Source organism: Echinops telfairi, unplaced genomic scaffold, assembly GCF_000313985.2.
Source record: "Echinops telfairi isolate 266 unplaced genomic scaffold, ASM31398v2 ScPeMD7_5868;HRSCAF=6743_1, whole genome shotgun sequence".
Classification (NCBI taxonomy): Eukaryota; Metazoa; Chordata; class Mammalia; order Afrosoricida; family Tenrecidae; genus Echinops; species Echinops telfairi.
This window is the reverse complement of record NW_022109768.1, coordinates 14,808,871-14,832,041: the sequence shown is the minus strand read 5'-3', so window position 1 is coordinate 14,832,041 and position 23,171 is coordinate 14,808,871. Positions and strand designations below refer to the sequence as shown.

Here is a 23,171-nt window from a genome sequence, read left to right as displayed (position 1 = left end):
TCCTATGTGTTATAAATTTCAAGTTGTCCCTTTGTTTGTGTGCAAGGAACCCTAATGCTCTAATGAGAATATGCCAAAGAAATATTGGGGTCAAGATCTCAAGCCTAATGTCAGATCTATAAGAAGAAATGGATATTAGGAATACCTAGACTTAAGTATCAGATTTGCTCCATATCAGTTCTGTTCATGTGAGCTAATCATTCATGATATCTAATATCTTCCCTGTTAAATAAGGAAGTTGGATTAGATATTCTATCATTGACTTTCCAGGCTAAAAGTATATTCTACATGAATTAGGGATATACTTAAATTGACCTATCAGTTACAGAGGATGCCAACAGTTCTTTTGAAAGCTGACTTAGCTACAGAAATCTCGAACCTCTACACTAAGTGCAGAAGAAAAAGTCCACTGGTGACCTAATTTCTGAGGGTTAAAGAAACTCCATGTCTCGTGGTTAGTGTTCTAAATGTGCTTGGATGCTCTGCTCAATGTATGCACCTGAAGGTTCTACTACAAAAAGCTCTGCTTAATATCGATGTACTCACAGACGTTTTGCAGCTTTGCATAGCTGCCTGTGTCTACAGATGTCTACTGCCTGATTATGGGCCTAGGAGCCTGGGAGAGCCAGATAGACATGTGGGCTTTGGCTGTCAAATCGAGCATTTGAACACCCTTGGTGGTTGTTGGAGGACCTTACTGCAGGCTTTTCATATCCTTGCCTTGAATTTTGAAAGCAACGTAAGCACCTAAGGATGTATAGAGAGATATTCCTGTTTGTACTCCTGTCAGGTACGTGACTTTTTTTCATCCGGATACTGGTTTATTTAATTTGAGGGTCTGGTTGAATGTTTCAAATGCTCCACGTGATGCATGTGGGGGTAATTAGCAAATTCTTTAAAGCTATGTGTGCAGCCAAAACTGCTGTCTTTTTTAAAGGACAGGGTTTGGTCCCCTGTGGACTTTCCAAATCCCTAAGCAAGGAACTATGCAACTTGTTTAGGTGCAGGAAAAGGAAGGAAAACTGTTTTTTTTACAGTAATTGTATAAGCTACATAGAGTTATTAAATTGTTGGAAGAAATGATGTTGATTATATTATATATATATATATATTATAATCCAAACATCCTAAAGCCATGCAATTTTACATGACTTTGGTAAGAAACTGCAGCAAAGCACCTAAATCTGCTGAATTAAAGCAAACATATCAGATGGTAGATGATAAATTTCAACTCGAAGCAACTGGGCCAACATCCAGTTTTTGAAGGGTCTCTATATGAAACATTCCATGTACAGACTGTCTTGGATAACATGTAGGCAATTTTGAAAACTGATGCAACATCTTTGTTCCTTTAAACATTGTGCTAACGCTAAGGTCAGATATGCCCAGGGTTGATTAATCATTTAGAGCTTTGCCTAGTAGAGGGTTGGAGAGCATTTATACCTGGGTGGAAAGAGAGGTCCCAGGGTATAAGCTATGTCAGAGTATGAGTCCTATTCTGTAAATATAGGCACTCCACCCCCCTCCCACCCCAATTCTTTTCTTAAATCGCTGTGAGTTTCAGCCTCTACTCCCTCTGAACTAAATTTCTATTAAACAGTCCTTTCCTGTAAAGCAGTGGTTCTCAACCTTCCTAACGCTGTGACCCTTTAACGCTGTGGTGGTGACTCCCAACCATAAAACTATTTTCGTTGCTACTTCATAACTGTCATTTTGCTACTGTTATGAACTGGGAAACCCCTGTGAAAGGGTCATTTGACCCCCAAAGGGGTCGTGACCCACAGATTGAGAATGGCTGCTGTAATGTATAGCTGTTGGAATAGAAATAAGTCTACATATTTGCTAGATAGATTTGCTTTGATTAACTTAGACACTTATTTTAACAAATTCTCATAATGGCCAGCTTTCATAGACAGGACACACACGGGGAGACTTCAAAAAGTTCTTGGAAAATTTTAACTATGGGATAATGGGTTTTTTCCACAAATTTTTTGAAGCTCTCCATTACATGGATGTGAAATTTTGCTTCTAAACTTAATATTTATAAAGGCAAAATGATATGTCACCCATACTTGCATTCTCTGACTTTGTTTTACATTAGAAGCATGAATGTGCCAGTTTTGAGAAATGTTAAACCCTTCTGTTTTGTTTGTTTGTTTTAACTGCTTGCCTCAGTTTACTGTCTCGGTAAGCCCTCTGGCTACAGACTTCTCCAGCAAGGGCAATGTAGACAGTGATGAGGCCCCTCTTAGGGAGGAGTGTCTTGTTTGCAGGGCACGACGTCTCTCTGTCTCTATTCAGCATGAGATTCTCTTATGAAGACCACACAGTAGGGGCATGCTCTTTCCCCACAATACCGAGAGTGAATTCCCCAAATGAAAACCTGAGTAAAACCTTATATGGACTTTCCATTGCCTTAAGAATAAAGTCCTAATTCCATCACATACAGTGCTTCCCTCTCTTTTGAGCCCTGTCCCATTTCTCCATTGTTCTCCTACTTACTCACATCTTACGGTGCCAGCACACTTAGAGAGGCAGCTCCCCTGCTTGCAGTGAGCTCTCAGACACAGGGCATAGCTGCCACTGCTCGCGCTGATTCCAATGCTCACATAGACTACCTGAGGGACACCTGAACTTCTTTCGAGGTAAATCCACGTGGTCTTTCTGTCTCTTCTTCCATTCGCTAAAATTGTCACCATCTCCTTTGTACCTCTAGTTCCACCATCATCCAACAATTACTATGTAATATCTAGATTAAATTATCAGTGTGTGTCTTTCTATTAAACTCAATTTCTTTTAAGAAGAGAAGGCAGTGTTTTATCTGTTCGTGTGTTATTAATTCAGAGCACATTGTCCCACTGCCATCGGGTCAATTCCAAGTCACAGCGACCCTACAGGACAGAATAGTATTGCCCTTTTTTGGTTTCTAAATCCTCATGGGAGCAGAAAGCCTCATCTTCCTCCTAGAGATTAGCTGTTGGATTCAAATTGCTGACCTTCTGGTTAGTAGTCCACAGAGTAACCCACTATGCCACCAGGGATCCCTTAGCACATAGTAGGCATGCTTAAAAAAGAAAAACTTTCATAATTGAATAAACAAATGAATCCATACTTAAGGCCTTTCTCCACTCCAACCCAAGGAACCCGCAGGGCATATGCAGAGCTTCCAAACAGTCCATCATTACATTTTTTATTAAGCCTTTATCAAATCATGCTAAGCACTGGGGCCTTTGTGACAGTTGTAATCAAATTCTAATATGGAGTTTCAAATGCATAGCTAGGCAAAGATGGTTGGGTGCAAGGGAAGAGCAGGGACAAAGCTTTGGCATTCCAAGAATCAAGAGCTGGGTGGCATGGTGAACTCCAGGAGGGAAGGGAGGAGTGAAAACTCAGCGACATAAAAGGAAGTCAGAGATGGGTGGTTTAAAGTCTTGTAGTTGTTGAGAAACATAGTACAATAAGTCCCATGAACTGAAAACACTTTCCTAACTGACCTCCACGGAATTCTGAATCAGGTAGCAGCATCTGTGCTGCTGGAAACATCAGGAAACCTGGAGGAGAAAGAATATTTGTAATAACTGTCCCACCTCTGAGGTAGTCTCAGTTCAACAGTTAACATTGGAACTCGCTTAACCTTCATAAACTTTAAATTTGGTTTATATATTTTTCACATGTAGATTATTTTCTTCTGGTTGTAAAAGCATTGTACTCATTGTTGAAAGGTTGAAAAAAATTCCTGCTGATCATCTATAAATACCTATGTTTCAACAGTGTTGCAATCATTTTGTATAAGCCACTGTACTGCTTAACTTCCGTAGTAGATTTTTATTTTCCCAATTAAATGCAACCTGGACCTTCATTTAATTACTGTATTTCTCTATAATATAATTATTCCCTAATGTACTATGTGCAACAAATAAATATATTATATAGCATATATAATTATTTATATATATATTTCCTAACAATTTATCTTTATTATTGTTGCAGTAGATAATTATGCATAAAGCATTGTCGTCATTTCTGTTGTGAAATGTGTGAAGGTTTATAGAGTAGAACATTGGTTTTACTTTCAATAACTCATATACTCTTTGTTCAACTTATCCTTTGCAATCGCCTAAGGTGCCATTACTTATCCTATTCACTCTGTATTTTCTATTTGTACTTCTCTTTATTTCTTTTATTTTTTAATGGTTTTATTGGCATATCATACAATTGAATAGTTCAATCACATGAAGAAGAATTGTGCAATAATCATGACAATGAATTTTAGAACATTTCCCCTTTTCTCATATGCATTGTTGTTAGCTCATCATTTCCTATCAACCTCCCCTGTCATGGCTCTAAGTAATTATGTATCCATTTACTATTTCTATAGATTTACATATCCTGGAGTTCATAAATCTTACCAAACAAAACCAAGAAACAAGCAACAACAAAAAAATCACTGACAAGTAAAACAGAAAGAAAAACCTCAATCAAAAAGAAAGCAGAAAATAATAAAACTGAATCAACTTTAAAATGAGAGTGCAGTATAGCACCGATGAAACATACAGCTTTCCTCTAGTTCTTTAATGCTTCCTCTCCCCAACTATCATGACCTCAATTCTACCTTACAAATCAGATTAGACCAGAACATGTACACTGTTACAGATAAGAGCTCAAAACACAGGGAATCCAGGATAGATAAACCCCTCAGGGCCAACAATGAGATTAGAGATACCAGGAGGATAAGGGACAAGTGGGGGGAGAAAGATCACAAAGATCAACATATAACCCCCTCTCAGTGGGAACAACAACAGAAAAGTAGGTCAAGGGTGACAGAGGATGATGTAAAATATGAAAATAATCATCTATAACTTATTGAGAGTTCATGAGGGGGGAGGGTTGGGAAGGGAGGGGGATAAAATGAGGAGCTGATATCAGTGGCTCAAGTAGAAAGAAAATTCTTTGAAAATGATGGCAATATATGTAAAAGTGTGCTTGACACAATGGATGAATGTATGGATTGTGATAAGAGATGTAAGAGCCCCAAATAAAAGTATTTAATTAAAAAAAGAAGAAAAATGAGTCAGAAGGGAAATCAAATAGTAAGGTGTTACATTTTAACCTAGCTATATCTGCCATATGCAACTTTACAAAGAGCACTGTCCTAGGGATCTTGGAGTCCTAGTACCACAAGTTGAGCCCATTTAGTATCCACAATGATTATAAATGTGTGCCTTAAGTGCATTAGGCTGAACTTAATGATAAAATGGGGGAGAGGAGGACTAAAGTAAGAAATCAAAGGGTGGAATGGAAATGACGACCATGACCATGACAGGACATCTCCAGTTGTGTTTTCAGTGATATTTCTGTATTGCTGAACCATAGGTTGTCAGTTAAACATGGGGATGCTAACCTCATGGTTGGTGGCTCAAATAGAAAAATGGAGCTTTCTGCTCCCATAATGATGTATAGTTTTGTAACCCCTAAGAGACAGTTCTACATAGGGTCATTATCAGTTAGAATCAACTCAAAGTAAATGAGTTGGGTTTTTTGAGGTTGTTTGGTTTTGTTTTTTTTCTGAACCTTAGGCTCATCTCAAACTCTTGTGAAATACCTATAACACATTTCCGGCCTCTTGGTTATTTTCCCTAGTTATTAACTGTTTTGATAACTCCTTTGTATTCTTTTGTAACAACAGGTTTTGCTCAGATTGTGTACCATAAAAAAAAAAGTAAAGTCCCTTGTTCATGACCTAAAAATATGATAGAGATCCTATCTGACATTTGCTAATGGATAATTACTTTTGTTCCTTAGTTACCCTTAAAAATGTTTTATACCCTTGTATTGGTTTGGTGAAGTTAGAAGTATTTCTTTCCAAAATATTGATCATTATTGTTGTTCAATGCAATCAAGTTGGCTAAGACTCATAGTGACCCTATCCACCACAGAATGAAACACTTCCAGGTCCAGCACTGTCCTGCCTGAGTTCCTATGACTGAGCCCATTCATTCTGACACTGTGTCAATCCATCTTATAGAGGGACTTCCTGTTTTGCCTCCTCCTACTTACCAAACATGATGTCCTTCTCCAAGGACTGGTCTCTCCAGACAGTATGACCAAAGAATGTATAACAAAGTCTAACCACCCTTGCCTCTCAGGAGTCCTCTGGCCTTTCTTCTTCCAATACAGATCGGTTTGTTCTTTAAGCAGTCCATGGTACTTTCAGAATTCTTCTCCAGCACCACAATTCAAATGCATCCATTCTTCTCTGGTTTTCTTTATTCACTGCCCAACTTTCACATGCATAAGAGACAATGGAGACTACCATGACTTGGGTCAGGTGTACTTTAGCCCTCAAAGTAACATCTTTGCTCTTCAGCAGAATCTTTCAAAATTTCAATTTGAATGCAATTTTATGTTAATTGTAATATTTTCTAAATATCATGTGGTTATTTAAAATACTTCTATGATCTTAAATTATCATTTCTATTACAACTAAAAAATTTTTAAGTACTTAAAGGGATTCGCTATTTTGTATGATACTCAATTTTTGTAATTTACTTAATTTTTACATAAATGTGAAGAAATTTTTGGTAAGCTGAGTCAAAAAATAAAGTGTGATTTATAAGAGATGATATAACATTGCAGAAAATTTGAAATATTAATATTTTATAATTTTGGCTTCCAGCAATTCGAACCACCTGCTGCTCTATGGGAAAAAGATGAGGCTTTTTATTCCTGTAAATAGTTACAATCTCAGAAACTGACATAGGCAGTAGTACCCTGTCCTGCAGGGTAGCTAGGAGTCAGGATTGACTCAGTGGAAGTGGGTTTGGTTTGGTGTGGTTTTTGTATACAACTGGGGGGAAAGCAAAGAGTTGACAGATGGCTGGAAGTGGCAGGTTGTGGCATTCTGTCTTGAGTAGATTAACGAGAAATATCAAATGTCAAGACACTTTTAATTGTTTGTAGACTGTTTAGGAAATATTGGGCATTTACCTAAGTAGTAAATGTAATGGTTTTCTCTGGGTAATGTCTGTAGGCATTTTTATCTCCCCACTCCATCACACTTGAGCATTTTCAAGGGAATATCTGAGAAAGAATGATCAGAGGCATGCTCACAGTGTTTAGTACAGCAATGTTTATCTCAGAATAATCTAAAATTCTCAGAAAAGTGAAAATCATGTGAATGTTCAAAGTAGGACACTGATAGCCTGTAAGTAAACCATAGTATATCCATAAAATGGAATGTTAAGTCATCAAAATCTTATGGATGATATGCAACAACATGATCATGTATACTAAACAAAGATTCAGGTTTTTAAGCACTATGTACATATTTAAACATGAAAATATCATACTTAATGCCATCTAAAATTTCAAAAGACTTTATAACAAGTGTTTAAAATGTTCACTTCTGGGTAGTTGGGTCCTAGATGATTCTTGACACTTTATCCTATCCCCAAATTTCCTTCATTAAATTTATTTTACTTATTTAATAAAAAATACCCTCTTACTTTAAAAATAACTTGTATTGCTTTAATGAGACTGTATGAATATATTTTTATACTAAAGGATAACCATGGTTTGTAAAAAATTATGTCACTTGGTTATCTTAACCATTAATCTTATACTGCAGACAGTAGTTCATACATTTCTGCTGCAGCTCTGAAGTTCTACACTAAAAGAGAGAAAAGAATTATCGGTGGGGAGCCTCAGAATTGAGTCACATCTAAATAAGGTGACTTATTTAAGGGAGGAAAATAAATATTGTGATAGTTTGGGTTAATTTGTATTAGGGAAACAGGGTAATGCCCAAGATGTAGAAACAAGTGGCATGGAATAGAACTTTAGTCCTGTATATTTATATAACCATAAGTTTGTATTCTACTTTAATGTGGACAATTTCCCAGGATATGTAAAATGCCTTGCAAATGGCATTCCATTATAAGAATGATAACAATAATAGCTAACAAGAATGTTTCTATGTGCTAAGTGCTGTCCTAACTGACATTTCTATGTTTATATAGATAAATATCTAAATCTATTTATATATATTGCTATATTTATGACATATATATCAGGGAATAGAACGTTGTATGGCACACAATTTAGGAGCATGGATCTTACCTGTTCCATATGAAAATTAAAAATTATACATATATATTTGTTGAACTTCAAATATTCCTTGCCATTTTGATATTACGTGTGTATGTGCCTGTATACACTTTATGCAGATGATGAAGCTGAGGCAAATTTTCCTCACCTGCAATCTCTACTTATATATAAATTTTAGAACCTCGCTAGGTGGAACATAAACTAAATTTGTTTTTTGTGATGTGCTATCTGGCATCTGGCCTGCTCATAAGCCTGCTAATAAGCTCATAAGAATAAATCACTTCATTCTTGATGCCATTTTCACCATTTGTTCCATACAGGTTATGTTTCTACACAGGATGAATCAGAAGCCTCTCCACCTTCTGTCACGAAAGTTCAAGAAAATGCTGTTACCAGAGGCTCACCCAGCCCAGAAAACACAGGAGGTTTGTTCTGTATTTTAAAATAAAAATTTTAGAGCTCGCCCTAGGAAGGATATGGAATGCACTGGTCTTTGGTGCTGTTCTGGACGGCCTCCTCAGTCACTTCATGCTTGATCCCCTTCTCGACTTCTGTGATATCAGATTATACAGTTTCCACACAGAACCCAACAGAAGCAATTCTAACTGACGAATTGAAATATGTAAACTTCAATGCAGAAATTAATGATAATTTAAAAAAATGATATTGTCAATAATTTAGTCTTATTTGGACCCACAACCAATACTCATTAAAGTATCAGTCAAGAGATCGAACTACGATGGCATTGGATAAATCTGCAAGCAAGGATATTATTTGGAAGATGAATGTGTGCCCGACCTAAGCCATGGTATTTTCCATTGTTTCATATGCATGTGAAAACTGGACATTGCATAAGAAAGAAAGACTGAAGAAAAATTGATGCATTTGAATTTGAATATTGAAATTACTATGGACTGTCAAAAATTTCAGCAAATATCTCTTGGAAGAAGTACAGCCATAATGCTCTTTAGAGGAAAATATGATGTGACTTGGCCTCACTTACTTGGCACATGTAATCTGGAGAGGCCAGTCCCTGGAGAAGACCACATGCTTGGTAAAGTAGAAGGGCAACAAAAACGAGGAAAGCTCCCAACAAGACGGATTGACATAGTGGCTTCAGCAATGGGCTCAAGCTCAGGAATAATTGTGAGGATGGTTCAGGACTGGGCAGTGTTTCCTTCGTTCATACATGGGGCAGATATGAGTGGAATCTACTTAATGGTGCCTAACGACAGCTGGGATATATAGGAAAACTAAGAGAGAAAAACGAGAAGTGAAAGCTGAGTGATAGACACCATCTGTACTCTAGAGAGAGTCTCGAAATATGGAGAAATGATCAGCAATGTAATAAATCACATAACTCACGAAGGTGCCTCTGGCATAGCCAAAGAGTTTAAAGGGATCCAAAAGCATGATGGTGAGGAAGGTTTGTCATCAGATTATGTTGGGCTGAGATCTGCGTTGATGTTCCAAGGTGAATTTTCCCAGCAGACTTCTCACCTCACAGAGTTTCTTTAAGGATCAAATAAGAAGATATATGTAAATCTACTTAATTCAATAGATTATTCAGTTGTCATTTAATAAGTAGTAACTGTAAGACAAGCTGGGGATAAGAAAAGATAAGGGTGGGTGTGTCTTTTAGGTGGAAATGAGAGAAGTTGCTTGAAAGAAGAAAAGGGGAGAAGCCTTTGCAGGTGGGCCTTAGGGAGGATGCTGCACATTTAAAATAAATCCTATGAGAAAACGTGAAGTGATGATAGGCTAATAAACTAACAACTCATTATGATATTTTGAGATAAATATAAAAGAGTGAGAATTATGAAGGAAGGGAGATTAGACCATGTACTTAGAACTAATTATATGGCTTCTGGATACAACTAAGTAATCTAATTTTCAAAGTGCATTCAAACCAGAAGGCCCCTTTGGAATGACCCTGGTCCCATACATCTCTAGATGGTGCAAACAGCTCATTTGCTTGGCTACTAACTGAAAGGTTGGTGGTGTTAATTGGTCCAAAGACACCTCAGGAGAAAATCCCAACTATGTATTTGTGAAAAATCAACCATTTGAAAACTTTATGGCGATTTAACCTATCCAGGGAAATAAAGACATGTACAAAGAAAACGAAATTCTACCATGATCAAAAGAGACTTGCATAATGGAAAAGCGTTCCGTGTTCATGGATAGGAAGATTTAACATTATGAAGAATGTCAGTATTACCCAATTCAACTCAACTCAACTGACTGCCATTGAGTCAATTCTGACGTAGAGCAAACATGTAAGACAGGATAGAACTGTCCCTGCGGGTTTCTGAGATTGTAACCCTTCACCAACTTTATATGGAAAGGCAACAGACCCAGGAAAGGCAAAGCACTACTTAAGAAGAAGAGAAAAGTAGGAAGCCTTTAACTACTGGACATACAAACCTAAAAACATAGTCACAGTAGTCTCAACAGCCTAGTCCTGTTATAATGGTAGACACATAGACCAATGAAGCAAAATAAAGAATCTAGATGTAAATCCATCTACTTACAGATAACTGATTTCTGACAAAAAAATCTAATGAGATACAGTAATTATGGAAAAGATAGTCTCTTCAACAAATGATGCTGGGATAACTGGATTTTCCTTTGTAAAAGATTGAAAAAGTAACCATACCTCATTCCATATACAATAAGTAACTCATGATGGATTAAAGACCCAAATGTAAACACTAGAACTATTAATAACATAAATGAGAAAATAAGAGCTAACTTAAAAATTCTAAAACTTAGCATAAACACACTAGCAAAGTTCATTTAAAAAGCACACACAGCAGAACATAAGATAGATGACTGACAGCTCCTAAAAATAAGACACATGAATTGAAAGACTACTTCATCAAAAGAGCAAAAAGGGGGAACTGATTACAAGAATCTAAGTATAGCCTCCTCACTGGGGGATGGACAGCAGACAAGAGGGCAGAAGGAGACATCGGACAGTGTAACTTATGGCAAAACTATAATAATTTATGAATTATGAAGGGTTCATGAGGGGGAGGGGGGAAGGGGGAAAATGAGCAACTGATATTAAGGCTAAAGTAGAAGGCAAATGTTTTGCGAATGATGAGGGCAACAAATGTACATATGTGATTGGCACAATGGATGGATGTATGGATTGTGATAAGAATTGTACGAGCCCCCAATAAAATAATTTTTCTTAAAAGCGCAAAAAGAATATCATACCGGCGAAACATTTTCTGCAATTTTTTGCACAAGGGACTAATCTCTAACAGCTAAAGAAAACTGCAACACCTCTAAAAGAAAATTATGAATAATTCAATTAAATATGGTAAAGACCTGAACAGATAATTCACCAAAGATATCCAGGTAGTCAACAATCATATGAAAAAATGCTCTGAGTCACTAGCCATCCAAGTGATGAAAATCAAAACAATGATGAGATACCACCTCACACTGGTATTGTAAGCAAAAAAAAAAAAACCCTCAGAAAATAATAAATGTTGGAGAGGATGTGAGAGGTTAGATTCCTCATGCACTGCTCAGAAACTCAAATCTACTACCATAGACTACGTTTTGGCTTATAAGCAGTCTTACAGGACAAAGGAAACTTGCTCTTGTGTCTTTTGGAGGCTGTAAAATCTTCACAGGAGCAGAAAGCCTTGCCTTTCTCCCTTGGAGCAGCTTGTGGTTTCAAACTACTGTCCTTGCAATTAGCAGCCCAATGCATAACCCACTATGCCACCAGGGCTCCACACTGCTAGTAGGACTGTAAAACTTGGCAACCACTGTGGAAAGCTACATGGTACTTCCTCAAACAATTAGAAATAGAAATATCATATGACCCAGCAATTCATTTACTTGGTATATACCCTAAAGAAGTTAGAACCATACTAGAAATGCAATCATATCAATTTTTTTCTTTTGTCAAATATGCACACTTAAGTAAATCAAAGCACCACTCATTATAGTAAAAAGAGGGAAACAACCGAAAGACCCATCAATAGAATGGACAAATAAACCTTGGTGCACACACAACCAAATAAGTAGAGGGACAATAAATGTAAATAGATGGATAAATAAACTTCGGTACATGCATTTTGGCAAAGAAAATTTATAAAAGTGAAATACCTTATGGCATGGATGGATTCAGAAGATATTATGCTGAGTGAAATCAGTCAATCACAAAAAGACAAATATTATACAAGACCACTTTACAAAAGAAAAAAAACAGACAAAAATACTCATATAAAAACAGTCTTTGGGAGTTCCTGCGGGGCGGGGGGCAGTGGGGGGTTTCGGGAAGGAAGAAAAGCTGGGAGGTTTGATAAATACTTAAAGTTGTTGAATACAAAAATGATGATCTGAAATGTAAACCACCATCTAATTCACAGTAAGAAAATATCTTGGGATAAATAGATTCAATCTACTTCGGATTCCCCAAAGAACTTCATTTTTCTTTGCTCACCTCATTCTATTTTAAAAAGGAAATATTCAGATCTTCCTATCACATTTAAATAACAAACTACAGAAAAAGAGGAAGACATGGAGAAGAAAGATGATGTTTGTTACACCACAGTTGTACTCTGACACAAGGGGTGACCACGTGTTGATGGCAGCAGGTTAGTGGTTATGGACACAAACAGCGCCATCTGCCATGTAAACTATCAGTAGTCTTCAGAACGGTGGAGCAGCTGTAGGGGTTACCATGCATTATCTAAGTTTATCCTCACAGCATCGCAAAGAGCTACGTATTATAATCTTCATTTTTCCCAAGAGGATATTAGACCAAAAACCAAACCAGTGCCCTTGAGTTTATTTTGTCTCATAGCAATGCTGTACAGAATTTCCAAGTCATTGTATTTCTTTAGGGGAGCAGACAACTCCAACTTTCTCTGCAGAGGGGCTGGTGTGTTTGAAGCGCCCGCCTTGCTGTGAGCAGTGCATGTTTTTTTCAATAGCACCACCAGGGCTCCTTAAGAGCATACTAAAGCACAGAGAACGTAAGTAACTAGTCCCAAACCATACAACTAGTACAAGGCATGTTCACGAGTAAAACCCACAACAATGTTCATCAAAAAATCATGTAAGAGGGGACAAGTCACAACTACCCTTTATTCACAGTTCTTAAAGAAAGACATATTATGGAGTCAAGATCTTGACTGTGCTGCACTCCTGTTACACTAGTGGTAATAATTAAGTTGAAGAAAACTGATGATCTTCACAGGGCTTCATCATATAAAATGGCATTTTAAGACAGCAGAAAACTAAATGTAAGATGTGAACAGAAGAGGGGGAAGTTAACACTGATGGAGCATTAAGGCCGCACCAGAAACTTCTGCAGAGAAGAAATCCAGAGTTACTCTTGGCAAAAGGTCAGCTGGGACACAGCCAAAGTTTTGAGTCAGACTCAGAGGTAGGAATGTGTAAAAGTGGCAACAACGTGGTCAATTTTCAGGTTGGATCTAGTCAGTGTGGTATGGTTTGATGTGGTGTGGTGTGACGGCTCAGCGTGTCTCCTTTCTTCTTACTAGCTTTGCTTTCTTCCAATGTGCACTACTTCTAAGGGACATCGACAGTGGATTCTTCCGGTACTTGCTCCTACCTTTCCTCTTAGTTAATGAGATGGCTTACTAATTTCTGGCCAATGAACATATATGAGTATTTGAAAATCAATATTAGGATGACTTAAGATAAAACTGATAGATTAGCTCATGAATTTTCATTTCAAGCTAACTCTTGAAAGTTGTCCAGTAACTTTGAAAACTCTGTTAAGAAATGGACCACTGTCTTTCCACATCCCCTAAATTAAAAAAAAAAATCTAATCTCCAGATTCATTTGTTTTGTTTTATGTTACACACATCCTATTTTTCTGAATTTATTTTGAAATGTTGTTTTATGTATTTTAGAAACAGTGAAACAGATTGACTTCCCTTTCTCAGGACCAGGTATGTGAACGGTTGATGCCAAAGGACATGCATTCTATTTAAATATGCCTCAATAGCTTCAAAATAAAAGGATCAACTTGAAAGTTTATGCTGTTTGCCTAGGTGCACCAAAGAATTAAGTCAAACACCATATGCTCTTTAAAAAATTAAAATAGTCATTTCTTATATTAAAAATTTGGAAATCCACTTACATCCACCATAATGTACCCAATTCCACCACATAGCAACCCTCTAAGACAGTCAACATGCTGCCTGCAATGTCCAAGGCTGGACATCTTTTTGGAAGCATATTTTCTCATCTCTCTCCCTCAGAGTGCTGCTGGGTACCAACCTTGAAGTTCAAAGCCTAATATTGGGACACTTGGGCACTATTTTTTGAAAATGTAACACATAATTCAATAGTGATTTTTCTTTTAGGTGAGATCTTTTTTTCACTAACCAGGAGTGCATGAAAAATGTCCCTTACAGGTTATAAGGCACTAGAACTTTCTTCTCCAGTTTTTAAGTAAGGAGATTAAAAACAACTCATGACATAGCACCTTATCACGAATAAATGTAGGCCATTCTGTTTCAATACTGGTTTGCCTTTGGCCATGCATTAGCACTACCACTTAGGGACTGTTTTCACAACATGACAGAAGTGAGGACTGTACTTTCTTTTTCAGGTGCTACTGCAGATCTGATTGTAGTTGATTTCTGTCTCCGTTTACCAATTAGCATTCTAGTCCTCCTTCGCACTTGGCCTGCATCACTACTGCACATGGGAAACACAGGCTACAGAGTTGAATCACTACTTTCATAAATCCAAGCTAAGTGGACCGGAAGCCTAAGTAATACCAAAGGGAAGAATCTTTGCTTAAAATAAGTTAAAAAGAGCCCTTACTTAAAATGAGATTTAAAAATACAGTTTTAAAATAGAAATTTATCCATAGAAATTTAATTAATGCTAATTTAATTAACTAATACTTAATTTAGTAATATAAACTAATATATCATTTTACCTGTGTGTGGAGATTTCTACTCTATTCTTTCAAACACACAGTCGATGTGTTGTAAGTATGCAGAGAAACTATGTAACTTAATTGATTTAAATTTTATTTCATCCTTGGGACGCAAAAGATTTGAAAAAGCTTTAATGAGTATATTCTAGTGACTACATGGTGAAATGTGCATTAAGAGTCCCTGAAAAGATCACAAGCTGGGAACAGAGGTGATCTGAATTGTAGTTAACACTATGCTTTCAAGTAGGCTCAGTAACTTACCCTCATTAGGCTTCCTCATCGGTTAACTGTTTGTACCTATTACCTTAGAAATTCGTGATTCTATAAACTGTCCAGCATGATTTTATTCAGTAAAACATTTTCTGTCATCATTTTTATGATCATCTTTCATAAAATAACTAGGTTTTTTTTTCTATATCAGAGGAGAATGTCCACATAGCTCCTACTTCTAGATACTTGGAATCAGACCCTTGGGTCTTGGGTCTGCCATTAGCTAGCCATGTGACCTCAGACAATAACATTATTGCTCAAACTTTGGTTTTCCACATTGATATTGTGAAAACTCAATTTTTGAAAAGATAAAGTATATATAAACTATGTTGATGTATTTTCTGTAAAAGACAATGTGATAATACCTTCCTTTTACCTATTTCACTTTTTAATTGATATGTTGTAGTTTATTTGACACTTTCATGATTTTCTACTTTCTTTTTCTCCTGAAGTGACAGCACTCATTATCTTTGGAGTGATGGCTGGTATCATTACCATTATTCTCTTACCCAGTTACTGTATTAGTCGCCTGAGAAAGGTGAGAATTTACATTTTAATTTTGCTCTAAGTATTTGTGTCAATAGCTCTATGAGGGATTATTCTTTTGTGTTCAATTAAACTCAAAAGGGGGGAAAACCTGCCTAAAACTCACTTTCAACTAGGCACATAGATATCATTGAAATGATCTCATGGAATTTTTGTTTGTTCTGCAAATCCATTGCCCTATAGTTAATTCCAACTCACAGAGGCCCTGGGCTGGAGGAGAACTTCCATCTAGGGCTTCTGAAGCTGCAAGTCTTCCTGGAAGCAGACGGCCCCAATTTTCTCCCACAGAGCTGCTGGTGGCTATGAACTGCCACAAGTTGTAACTGCTGTACCCTAGGTGATCTTTGCCCAATAAACGGGAACTGGAAATATTAATATGGAGGGGGAATCATACTGCATATTTAGATCTCTCCATTTCTTCAATAAAATATCTCTGAAAGTGGTTATCTAACTTGATTTATATCTTGGGAGACATTTGACAAATAATTGACATCTATTTTGATAGATATAGATGGACATAGGTAAATTTCTACTTCACTCATCCTCAATTCTGGATCTCTCTTTGTGATAATCACTATAAACCACTAAATGTATTGTTGTAAAAGGCCTATTAATCACACTGCGGTGCTGAATTCTCAAACTAAGAATATTCAATTCTACGGGCTCTCTTTTTTCCCCACTGCTTTGGTCAGGTGACTTCTATAAACATCACATATGCCATGAAATATATTTTTCTTAAATAATGATTTTTTTAATAACAGTAAAGTAATTGAGAATGCTTGATGCTCTATATCTGAGAATTTGGTAGGACCTGAAAATAAAATGTGTCCATTTTTAAGGAATACAGTTTTGAAAAAAAATGTTCTTGCATGTGGGCATATCTGTCAATAGGTAGCTTCTTCTTGGTCAATATTCTAGAATCAGAAGAAGACAATAATATACTAAGCTTCCAAAATTCAGAGAAAATTTTCTAGATATAGATACATACATAAAAATAGATATAGAGAAGATTTTGGTCATGGTCAACATGACTAAAGTATCTCACCCTCTTGTATTATGTTTGCAATTTTAGCTATTCATCCGGCAGAGAAATATATAAACAATCCATTTTGGAAGTAATAGTTTATCTATTGACACACCAAATGCTATTTAGAAATAAAAATACAAGCTTATGTTAAAGTGTGTATACATCTGTGAAATAGTAAATAAGAAACCTTGAAAGCAATAACTTAGAAAAATATTTTAAGTCTGATTCATTTTTCATAGAGTGTTAAGTTTAAAACTTATGGATTACTATTTTCTTGTTTTCCATTCACAGAGAAGGACAGTTGATGTACAACCTCCATTGTGACAGGTACACCTTAAGGTTTTATTGAAGCAGAAAAGCCACCCGGGTGTAGATATTGTCAATGTATTTTGCTTTTATAGAAAGAAAATAGATCAAGTAGTTAATTTTTCCTGAGTATTGTGAGGTCTGGTATATGCAACTGTGTTTACTTATATTGTATTTGATCAATGCTACTTTTGTAATTTTTTTCATTTTTAATTCAGCATAACCTGTAGTATAGTAAAATTCCCCTGTACAGTAATTTTTTAATTTTTTTAAAAGTACTATAAGTAAAGATGAATCTCATGATCTTGGTGTACTTTTAATATTTCAAACTTTAACATTATATGTATAGAAAAATACAGCACTAATGTTTTAGACCCCTAAATCCTAGAACCAGATGTGGATTTGAATTCATATTTCAACATTTCTTTAGCTATATAACCTTGAGGGAACAACAGAAACACTTAAAATAGAGATGACCATAGTGTCAAACTCATATCATTTAAGAAATATTAAACAAGCTCCTCCTATAGCTAAGGATACAGAATTGTTCATGACCACAGCAAGTGCTCGTGCCTGACAGCTTCTGTTAACATTGCAAGCTCTATTCCTAGTTGACCTCCTGTGCACACTGGCCAATCTTTTGGTCTCCTTGCATTTCCACTCTAGGTGCTAAGTTGATACACAAGTAGAGAATTGCACGCATTTGTTGCCAACTTCAAGAAAAGGAATAACTTTATATTAAAAAATTCAGATCTCAGGATATTATTTGGGGACAAGTTAAACTCTAACAAAGCCAGGAGATTCCATAGCAGCATGAGAGCAATTCGTAAGAACTAATTAGCTGCTGCCACCTCCAGCATGTGCCCCCAGTTTTGTTCAAGCATTTTGTTTTGGGGGTGTTTTGTTTTGCTTTAAAACCTATCCAAGTTCATTTATTTCATTTTCTAGAGCTCTCATTACCCTCTCACTAAATGTCTGCTGGACTTTTTCTGAAGTATGAATCTGGGTGTGTGGGAGGTGTCCACAAAGAATAAGTCTGAAATGGAGCTTATTGTTTAAGCAAAAAGTATTTCTGCTGTTCTCTGAGATTTTGTGAGGATCTGCTCCTGATTTCTCTGAAACCATATGACATTTCCCCACAATTACCCCAAATCACCAAAGAACATAAGTCCTGTACATTTCCAGATTTAAGTACTAATCCTGAATCAAGCACATATCATAAAAGAGCTTGTTAGCCTTTCTAGACTTGAAGCTCATAAAAGATAGAGAATTCTAAAGCTCCAACATGCACAACTTGCCTCATCACATTATCTTGTATATTAGTAAAGCATAATGATTGTAACTTAATTACTTTGTGATTACTTATAGTGAATGTCATAGGAATAATTCTCAGTGACAGCATTGATCAAACCTAATCTGCAGATATGAAAACCAACAGAAACTTAAAGCCATTAAGATTCAGTTTACTTAATATGGTTGCCTTGGGTAGCACAAAGGCTACGAGTGTGACTACTCATGGTGAAAGTTGGTGGTTCAGACACTACAGGTAGTGGCACTTTGGGAGATGGGTATTGCCATCGGCTCCTAAAATCTTGAATATGCTTTGGAGCAGTTCTGTTCTATACACCTGGAGTCACAGTGAGTCAGAAACTAACAACAATTATTATACTTATAGATTGAACACATAGCTGTAAAAAACACATTTAAATAGTTTATACAGGTTTATATCAATATGTATTGCTTTATTTTAAAAAAATGTTTAGTGCAGTTATTTCTAATGGTCCAAATACCACCCAAAGCTAAAGTTTTGTGCCCCATTTTTTATACATTTTTACTAACTCATTTATTCTAGAGACAATTGTATTGAGAATTTTCTCTGCTATATATCTTTTATTCCACTCTGAGTTTCTTTGTGATATAATGCATGAATATTTCAAACAACTGGCTTCAGAGTTAAGATGTTTTCATTAGCTCAGTTAAGTGCAATCATCATTGATTAAATATCTACTATGGGCTGCGTGCCACAGTTAGCACTAGATATATGAAGTTAAGTCTCTTTCCTTGAGGAGCTGAGAGTATACTGGGGAAAGTAATAGAATGTGGACATTGCAGTGAACAAGTGAATAGGGGTAATATCCACCTAAGAGACTGAGACAGGATAGAAGGCTTCCAGAGATAAAATCATATGGAGACAGTCTTGAAGAGCAATCAAGTTGACCAGAGGCAAGGGGGTTGCAGACCAAGGATAAGGTGGTTCCAGGCAGGACAGCATGACAAAGGCACAGGCAAAGGTAGAAAATAATGTACCCCAAGGAATCATGTGCACTTCCACATTTTCCAAATAATTGCTTTATTTCTCTGTTCATGTCCCAAATATATATAAACCCATTGTCATCAAGACCATTCTGACTCATAGTGACCATATAGAGAATGTCGAAGACTGTACATCTTTATTGTAGTAGATAGATTCATCTTTCCTCTGGAGTACCACCGAAAGGTTTGGACAGCCAATCATGTATTTAGCAACTCCAGGCCTAGATTGCAGGGCTATCAGAGGTGCATTAAGTTTATATAAAGGTAGTAGAAAATCAGGTGACTTGACTTCAGATTCATTTTCATTCCCACAATTCATATAAAAGAAGTTCAATGTTTTAGTAAGTCAGTGAAAAGAGGATAACAAAACCAGACCCTGTCTCACTATAAGCAAGGAAGACATTGAAGGACAAAACGTAGTTATAGTCTTATTTTTATACACTACTGTTCTAAACATTTTTTTCCTGAAAGTCAACCCTCATGAAAGTCGCAGTCAAGAAATAAAATGACGTAATGCGTAAAACATCTTGAAAGCATTGAAAAGCCAAGATAAGGTGCACCTGACTCAAGGTATGGTATTTTCAATCACCTCAAGTGCATATTAAAGTTGGACAATGAATAAGGAAGATTGTAGAAGAATGATGCCTCTAATTATGGCATTGGCCAAGAATGTTTAAAATAGTGAGGACATCCAAAAGAGCAAACACATATGTCCTGGAAGTACAGCCAGAATGCTCCTTAGAAACAAAAATGGCAAGACGTCACCTCAAGTACTTTGGAAATGGTATCAGGAGAGGCCTGTGCTTGGAAAAGGATAGCATGCTCCTAAAATAGAGAGGGTCAGCAAAAAAGAGGAAGACCCTCAATGAGACACATTGACACAGAAGCTGCAACAACGGGCTCAAACATAACAATGGTGAGGATGGCTCCAGATGGGGCGGTGTTTTGCTCGGTTGCACGGAGTTCTTATGAGTCAGAACCAACTGCATGGGACGTAACAGCCATGGCAACAATGCTGTTCTCAAGTCGTTTACAAGAAGAAGGCACTGAAAAATTAGCATAGTTGTGCCTGCTCAACAAGAGTTGGAGATTCGAGTACAAATAAAGCTTGAATTCCTCTCATCTCCCTGCTTTTATACGTGGTTCAGGTTTGGTGGAAGACTAGAAAAAGTGATTGTGAGTCAGCATCTCACCATGGAAACCATACATGCTCCAGCTGCCAGGTGCCGCAGGAGGATGTTTGGGAGGCACACGCCCTGTGATCTCCAATAGAAGAAAACTGGCAAGTGCTCCTCCAATTCCAGGAGAGAAGAGCAGGCTCCCAATGTCCTCTGTAACATACATCCTGTCTGCCAACCCAGGAAGGTGTTTAACTGGTGGCACTAAAGAGAAATTTAACAGGAACAGTGTCTGGGCGGGTTTTTCTCTGCTTATGTCCAAGGCAGAGAGTTGTTTCTTAAGTGATATTACAGGCTGGGGATCTTGCCTTAAATTCAAACATGCATACTTGATTCAACCAAATGATCACTGACTGCCTTCCTAATGAAGCAGCAGCTTTATATTCTATACAAATTCTCTTTTGGCTTTCGTTTCACAGAAGCTAGGAGCAGAACAATTATGTTTCTTTACCTAAGGAATAGACTTTTCTGAGAAATTCTGTATTTTGCTTTACACAAAACTTCCTTAAGCTACTCTGAAAGGAGAGCCTTCTAATTTCCTAAAATTTATATTCAAGGACAACTACCTAAAGATGTAACATACTAAAGTTTACTCCAACATTAATTAGTTTTGCATTTGAATATAACTCTGTCTTAAACTAATGTTTGTGTTCTTTTCTCCTATAATCCTTCTACAGGAAAGATAATGCTTCCACAGAAAACGTAATCATTGAAAATCTGCATCTCACTATGTTTTGGAAAAAAATTATAAAGACAAGGAGACTACAATCAAGTAAAAAATGAACACATAAATTGAACACTCTAAATATTATACCTGTCTAGGTTGTGCAATTTCAGGATACAAACTGCATCATAACAGGTTCTACTGATGCAACAATGGAAAAATGCCTCTCCTCATAATATTTCAAGATAAATAACAAGTATTTCTTTGTAAACTTGATTTTGTGTGCTAGCATAATTTTTATAACTCATTAATTAGATACTATGATTAAAATTTGCAGTTGGTTCGAGCCATGTTTTTTTTTAAGCTGACTTGATCTATTCCAGTTTCATGACTGTGCTTACATTGACTCAAATGTCACAGCTCATGTGGAAGTTCAGAGTTTGTTTTCATTCTTTTCTAAATAAATTAAGGAGAGCCTGAAATTCTAGTGTTTCTTTCATTGTTGAGGGGACAAAATATAGTATTATACTAATAATGATATTTTACTCCCATGAATAAATCTTATGTTGAAAATGCCTAATAGATCCACAGTACACAGTCACATACACACATGAAAGGGGACTTCAAAAAGTTCATGGAAAAATTCAATTATGTTTTAATTCCATTTTTCCAGGAACTATTTAAAGCCCCATCATATGCCATGTATACTTATATATATGGATATAAAAAATGGAATTTTTTTCAAAGCTATGCACTTCATTTTTTTTTTTACAAAACAACCTTATCACCTTCAAAGTACCCTCCATTATACGTTATACATTTGTCAAATCTGCATTTCCATTTTTGGAAACATTTTTCAAACTCATCTGTTTGGATGACTGACAGCACCTCTCTTTTTTCTTCACCTCTTCTAAGTCATCAAATCACTATCCTTTCAAGTCCCTCTTCATTCATGGAAACAAAAAGAAGTTTCATGGAGTGAGCTTAGGTGTGTAAGATGTGTGGGGCAAGAGAGGAGTGCTGTTTTTGCCAAAAAAATGGAGCACTGAGATAGTTGTGTGAGCAGCATTGTCGTGGTGGCAAAATCAGTTCCCTGTCTGCCACAAATCAGGCCTTTTTTTGTCAAACACTGGTACACACTATCTTTTCAAAATAGAAAGCTTGATTAACAGTCTGCCCTGGTGAAATGAACTCCAAATGCACTACAAAGTCAATATTTTCGTCCATTTGGGAAGTTGATGGACTTTCCAGATGTGGTTTGTCATCAATTGACATTTTACCTCATTTGAAACAAGAAAACCACCCATGCACTTGAGTTTTTACCATAGCACTGTCCTTGTAAGTTGTATTCAACATCACAATAGATTCTGTGGCATTTTTCCTTAGCAGGAAACATTTCACAGCTACCTGAAGTTCCCTTAAATCAGCCATCACAAAAAATGAGGTTGGATTGAAACTGCTTTTACAAAACAACTTACTGTGACAAGAGAGAACCTTCCCAGGTGATGCCACCAGATACACTATCTCAGAGCGATTTACTGGATGCTCACCTAGTGGTAAAAATGTGTAGTATGCAAGCTCTGCACTTCCCAGTGCAATTCCAGTTTTCTTGGGTACCCCGTCATACTTGTATTATTGTGCCTACTCATCACTTAGAAGCCCTGGTGGTGTAATGGGTTACCAGCTGTGCTGCTAACTGCTAAGTCAGCAGTTTGGAAACACCAGCTACTCTGTGTGAGAAAGATGAGGCTTTCTACTCAGGTAAAGATTTATAGTCTTGAAAACCCACAGAGGCAATTCCACTGTGTCCT

The 23,171-nt window shown here is 36.7% G+C and overlaps 1 protein-coding gene across 1 annotated transcript; it reads left to right on the top strand.

Moving 5' to 3' along the window:
- The first annotated feature begins 702 nt into the window (after nt 1-702).
- GYPA (glycophorin A (MNS blood group)) lies at nt 703-17,223 on the top strand. The gene is made up of 5 exons (XM_045295793.1): nt 703-790; nt 8,427-8,531; nt 14,017-14,055; nt 15,779-15,864; nt 17,191-17,223. Exons 1-5 carry the CDS (start codon nt 754-756, stop codon nt 17,221-17,223), a joined length of 300 nt encoding a protein of 99 aa, XP_045151728.1. The 5' UTR covers nt 703-753.
- Nucleotides 17,224-23,171: the final 5,948 nt, after the last annotated feature.